Below are 6,267 nucleotides of genomic sequence, written 5' to 3'. Positions count from 1 at the left end.
CGCGCTGCGGCGCCGGGGGAGCGGGGCCCGGCGTGGGGTCGCGGGCGGCGGCGGGGCGGCCAGGCCGAGGGGCGTCTGCGATTGTTCTCAACACCCCTCCCCCACCCCACCCCGTGTGTCTGTTTGTCACTTGCAGCTGAAGATGGAAAGAGCCAGGCGAAGGGGAGGCGGCGGCGGCCGCGGCCGCGGAGGCAAGAATGTAGGGGGCTCTGGCCTAAGCAAGAGTAGACTCTATCCCCAGGCCCAGCACTCCCACTACCCCCACTACGCGGCCTCAGCCACCCCTAATCAGGCCGGGGGCGCAGCCGAAATCCAGGAGCTGGCCTCCAAACGAGTGGACATCCAGAAAAAGAGGTTTTACCTAGACGTGAAGCAAAGCTCCCGGGGCCGCTTCCTAAAGATAGCCGAAGTCTGGATAGGGAGAGGCCGGCAGGACAACATCAGAAAGAGTAAACTGACCCTCTCCCTGTCTGTGGCAGCGGAGCTGAAGGACTGTCTAGGGGACTTCATCGAGCACTATGCCCACCTGGGCCTGAAAGGCCACCGGCAAGAGCATGGCCACAGCAAAGAGCAAGGCTCCAGGAGGAGACAGAAGCACTCGGCACCCTCCCCACCAGTCTCGGTGGGGTCCGAAGAGCATCCTCACAGTGTCCTGAAAACAGACTATATCGAGAGGGACAATAGGAAATATTACCTAGACCTAAAGGAAAATCAGCGGGGTCGCTTCCTACGGATTAGACAAACCATGATGCGGGGGACTGGCATGATAGGTTATTTTGGCCACAGTTTGGGCCAAGAACAGACTATTGTCCTCCCAGCACAAGGAATGATTGAGTTTCGTGATGCCCTGGTTCAGCTGATTGAAGACTATGGCGAAGGAGACATAGAAGAACGAAGAGGTGGAGGCGATGACCCACTAGAACTCCCAGAGGGGACTTCTTTCAGAGTGGACAATAAAAGGTTCTACTTTGATGTGGGCTCTAATAAATATGGAATTTTCCTGAAGGTAAGTGAGGTGAGACCACCTTACCGTAATACTATTACTGTTCCATTCAAAGCTTGGACAAGGTTTGGGGAGAATTTTATCAAGTATGAAGAAGAGATGAGGAAAATTTGCAACAGCCATAAAGAAAAGAGAATGGATGGCAGAAAGGCCAGTGGTGAAGAACAAGAATGCCTCGACTAGAGTGAAATTGAACTCCATCAGGCAAAATTTAAAATCACAAATTGGCTAAAAGTACTGATCCATTATCCTTTGAAGAAGTTTTTCCTCTTTTTTGGCCCGTTGTTACTAGTAATACCTCTAGTAGTTGATACTTCAAGAAGTCTGATTCTCATGTTATGTTACACATAGATCACTATAATTCTTACGGGAATTCCAACCTTCCCAGAGCTAAATAGTTTAGCTGCTTCAACTGCTCCAGACTATTGAAGTATGCAAATCAGCACAAAATGTGACATTCTGACATTCTAAATACCATAACTAAGATTTACATTGCACTATGACATAATCCTGAAAAAAGATACATAAATGGAAGTGTGACTTTCTATTTAACAAATTCCCCAAAAAGTATTTCAATCCCACTTCATTAAAAGCTGCTAAGCTTACCTGTAGGGCAGTTACCACAGAAACAGAAATTGACCTCCAGTATAGATAAATATATTTACTTATAAAAGGACAAGTAGATGTATATTGTCCATTGGATAACTGAATATTTATACCATCAAAGGATCAAATCTTATTATCTAATTAAACCTTAAAAATACAGTGTCATAATATTTCTTAAGAATACTATAGTGTTCTATAATTTCAAACTTTGTGGTAACCCTACATTTTATAGTTACCATATCAAAGCCGTGGGAGAGTTTTAATTGGTTATTCTAAGTTTAGTTACAATCCCTTCTTCACCTCTACTTAATGTTCCTTATATTTTTATTGACTTTCCGAAGTTTCAGGAATTACTTTTATGCCACATTGAGTGAGAGGCTTCATCCAATGGCTTTGCTATGGAAATCTTGGTGTTTTAGCTTTTCATGCTAATTTGAAGATTGCGAGAGGTTTCTTCCCCAAAATAGATCATGGACTCAAGGTGTTATACTTTATGCTTCTTCTTTAACACTATTCCAGAAGGGTTGGTGCACCAATTAACTGATATAAAAATATACCTGTAATAATATATTTTAGTAGCACTTTTGCAATTGCTACCCTTAAAACCATGTCAACACTTCCAGTATAAACCTGAATTTTACAGGTGTTTTAATTCCAGAGGGGATGGGGATTTTTTTTTCTAAAAAGAATTTAGAATACAAATTTCCAGTCTGAGAAAAATATTATTTGAAGATTGGTTATAAATATATTTGAAAGGAAAATTCAGGCATTTTCCAAGGTGCTCTTTCTGACTTTACACAAGACTCACCCATTTACCTGTATTAAAAATTACTTTCCAGGAAGTGCCACAGCAATTTTTCAACACCTAAGCAATTTTTTAAACAAGTGGGTATAGTGTTATATGTGTACCAACCCATCCTGTATTAACTGACTGAAATTACATCTATTCAGCTATATCTTCTTCTGAATGAAATTATTGTCCTTTATCTTGGCTTTATTCACCTCCTACACAGTAAGTCCATCTAATCATATTTAAGAGCCAGAACACTGATTTCAACCCCCAAATATTACTCTCATTGATGAGAGCTGGCTGAATGGATTCAAATCAGAATGTAGCTCTTCTTTTATATGCCAAAAGTAATTTAAAATTATATCAGCAATTTTTTTCTTCCAGAGGTTTGTCCCCCAATACATTTACATGAGGTCACTAAGAAAACTTCATGGTATGAATTAAGAAAATTAATTTCATTGGTTTATGTTACTTAAGAACAAGCAATCAGTAACCCCAACATATATACTGGTGTTGGTTTGCAGATCGTATTTCACATTTCCTCTAGTAGCGTGAAGGAATCTCATTAGTTCATTATAATTGTGGACCATCTGGATCACTATGGAACAACTGAAGGTTAGGAGATAATGTTAGTACTAGAGCTAATAGCACATGGTGGGTGTTGAGACTCTAAAAGTAGCAAGGATTTTTAAACAGTCCTAACTGTAAAATAACTATGTAGGCTTGCTAAAAAAAAGTAGTTTTTGGTCTATGAAGGAGTGATGTGCACTTGAATTACTGTACTACTGATTGTTATTGCTGCCCATCATAGTGCCTATTAATAATAATCAACCTGTCAGATTTTGGCAAACTGGAGCTGTGAATATTCTAGTATTTGATTGTTCCTATCGCTATTGCTATGAGTGTATACTCTCTCTTAAAGTCTTCCTTTCTAAAATATTTATATCCATTAGGTCTAAATGATTTCCTTTTACCTTTTGGGTCTGATAAGATTTGAGTATGTGTCTATATCTATATATATACACACACATATATGTATATATATGCATATACATATATATGTATGTATACATACATACAATACCATGTCAGACTTAAAGATAAATATCTTTAACTCATTGTATATAAACACTATTAAATTTAGTTTTCCATTAATTATTTAAGTAAAGAATTAGTTAAGCAGCCAGATTTTCTACCTTGTATGTATAGTTCAAAGTTTTTACCATCTCAAAGCTGCAGATTAAATAGATGCATATATACTGGCAACTGAATATACTCTAAAATTATTAAGCCTTCTGCCAGTCCTTTTGTTTCATTTTTTTCATAATCATTGAAAAATGAGATGATGCTATGATTTTTTGATACTTAAAATTCCCAAGAATTCATTAGCCATAATTAAATATGATCCAGTTCAAAACTCTGGTCTTAGGACATGTATTGCCATGTATCTTATAAAATAAGCTACTGTTCTTATCTGTGCAATATTCACTTTATTTATTGTCATTTGTAACATACATGGAGCTGCAAGTGTTCATGGTATCCTTCAAAATAACAGAAACCCTGCCTTGAAGACATTAAACTCTTAAGGCAACTGGAAGTTAGAAGTTAAAAAATGAGCATGAAAGTTAGTAACCAAAAGTACTAGTTCACTGTATAATTCTAAAACACTGATGATGTTTGCACATAATAATCCAAGCATAATGTGGTGCAGGCTCAAAACTGTAGTAATATAAGCTAATAGTATGAAATTTGGAAACGGGTTCCTCTTGATAGTTGGCAGTGTGCTCCTAGCAATTGAAAGCAGCACTAATCTGTTGCTTATATGCAAAAGATGCAATGTATTATAAAGATATTAAAGTTCTGCTACATTTTATAATTTTCCTTGTTAAAGCCCCAAACTGCCATGTCCCTGAAACTTGAGTCAAACACAAGCTTATTTGCACTAAAGAGCATGGCCAAAAAAATAAATGACAGGGTGGAAAAACTAGTTGGAACCTCTTGAAATAATTGGTTCTGATAGGAGAATTTCACATTTGTCTATTTGAAAGCTATATGGTCCAGGCAGACAATCTGTCAGTTCACTAATTTAATAATGCACTTTACCTTTTGTATATAGAAGATGTACATTTATGCCACTTGACAGGTGGGATGTGTTTCAATAACTATGTAGCTAGAATCTATAAGGTGATCTCTTGCATGCATATGTTTGTGTTGGAACTGTTGTTGTAACAGGTTTCCATTAAATCAGTATAATGGAGAAGGGTAGAAGATGCTTTTGAAACAAATCCCGGTATATTTAACAAATAATTTTAAAGTAGAGTTCACATTTGATGTCTTAAGAACTAGAATAAATAAAATACTATTTCCAACCCAAATTCGTATATTTAGTTGAGATTCCCCATAATGCCCTGACAGTTAATTTGGGGAATTTGTCCAGACCAAATTTTTTTTCAATCATTGTTTCATTGTTGATATATGTTTAAGTAATGAATAAATATGCAGTACATAATATTATACTCAAATTAAAAGTGTGGTTAGCTGATGTGGCATTATTTAAAGAACACTCAGACTAAAGAAATAAGGTTTCAAGTTAAGGAAATGCAAGGAACCTATGCACAGTCACTAACACCAATATGATATCTCAGAATTCACAGAAGTACTAACCTTTGCCAACTAAAAAGGGTATTGGGAGATTTAGCGTATCCTTCCATCTTAAAAGCTTCTTAAGATGTACATTAGATAACTGTTACTTAATAATACTTTACTGAGAAACACTGTGTACTAACAATTCATCAAGAGTGTGCTATATTTACTGCGTTCATTTTATATCTATAGATAAGAATACATTATATAGTCATCCTACCTTAATATAATCATGTATTTATATTGTAATTTTGCAAATATTTTCCATAAAATAAACATTTATCTCAGCTGCACAATTTGAAGAGGATGAAATTGGAATACACCCTCAGATGCTCATTTTAAATAAGCAGCTACCATTGAAAGCTGATGTATGTATTATCGTTCCTTTAAATTTGGGTTTGTGGTATATTTTAATATTTAAATGAATAGGACTTAATTTGAATTTTAAGTGGTTTTCTGAAAATAATTTTTTCATAAGTGTGAGCTTTTTTTCCTGCTTATCTCCAAATGTTTTTCATTGGAACTATTTATGAAATCCTATTCAAAGCTTTATGTAAGGGGTTTGCTTAGTCACCACTTAGTGTGAAGTCTGTCTTTACTAAAACACCAAACATCTTCGACAACATACAAAGAGGAGTTAACATTGATTCTATGCCTACAGAATAATACAGGTGTAATATTTATCACTGCCTGAAAAGGATCTTAAAATCCTTCTGAAATTTCCTTAAATGTTTATTGAATTTCAAAGAGAAATGGTGGCTAATGGCTAGCCCATCAGAGAAAGAGAATAGTATGATAACATGCTGTTGATACAACCCATAGTCCACCATACTGTAGCAATGAAGTTCAGGGAAAATGTGTTTTTCCCAACTTAGTATCATGTGAAAATTGGGTTTTCAGATCACAGTAACTCTGTCATAAAGAAAATATACCCAAATTTAGTAGGTAGAGCTTAGAAAAATAATATATGTATAAGTATATATTTTCATGTATAGTGGAAAAAATCCATAGTTGTTATTAATTTGACATGCTATTTTAAATCATTTAAATTTATTTTGGTAATAAGATTTTAATCAATATTTTGAATGGGGAAAACATACATATAATACAAAATGGAAACAGTACAGATGGGTAGAGGGTGAAAAGTAGCAACCAATGTTAGCAATTTCTTGTGTGTCCTTCTAGGGTTACTCTGCATATACAAGTATATGTGTATGTATATATA

At 36.1% G+C, this 6,267-nt stretch overlaps 1 protein-coding gene across 3 annotated transcripts in view; it reads left to right on the top strand.

The window, feature by feature from the left end:
- Positions 1-6: 6 nt before the first annotated feature.
- PURG (purine rich element binding protein G) overlaps positions 7-6,267 on the top strand; it is a 41,329-nt gene continuing 35,068 nt past the window's right edge. Inside the window, exons 1-3 of one of the 3 annotated variants that reach the window (XR_001882451.1) lie at positions 136-1,237; positions 2,924-3,014; positions 5,331-5,410. Coding sequence is in view for 2 of the 3 variants with exons in the window: in XM_017857226.1 (XP_017712715.1) it covers positions 143-1,006 (864 nt within the window). In the remaining variant the exon portion in view is untranslated. Of the gene's footprint in view, positions 1,238-2,923; positions 3,015-5,330; positions 5,411-6,267 lie in introns of all 3 variants that reach the window. The other 2 variants (XM_017857226.1, XM_017857233.1) reach the window with 2 other exon arrangements.

Source organism: Rhinopithecus bieti, unplaced genomic scaffold (genome assembly GCF_001698545.2).
Source record: "Rhinopithecus bieti isolate Rb0 unplaced genomic scaffold, ASM169854v2 scaffold_2077, whole genome shotgun sequence".
In the NCBI taxonomy this organism is placed as follows: Eukaryota; Metazoa; Chordata; class Mammalia; order Primates; family Cercopithecidae; genus Rhinopithecus; species Rhinopithecus bieti.
Note: the sequence above shows the minus strand (reverse complement) of the source record. Positions and strands in the feature narration are given on the sequence as shown.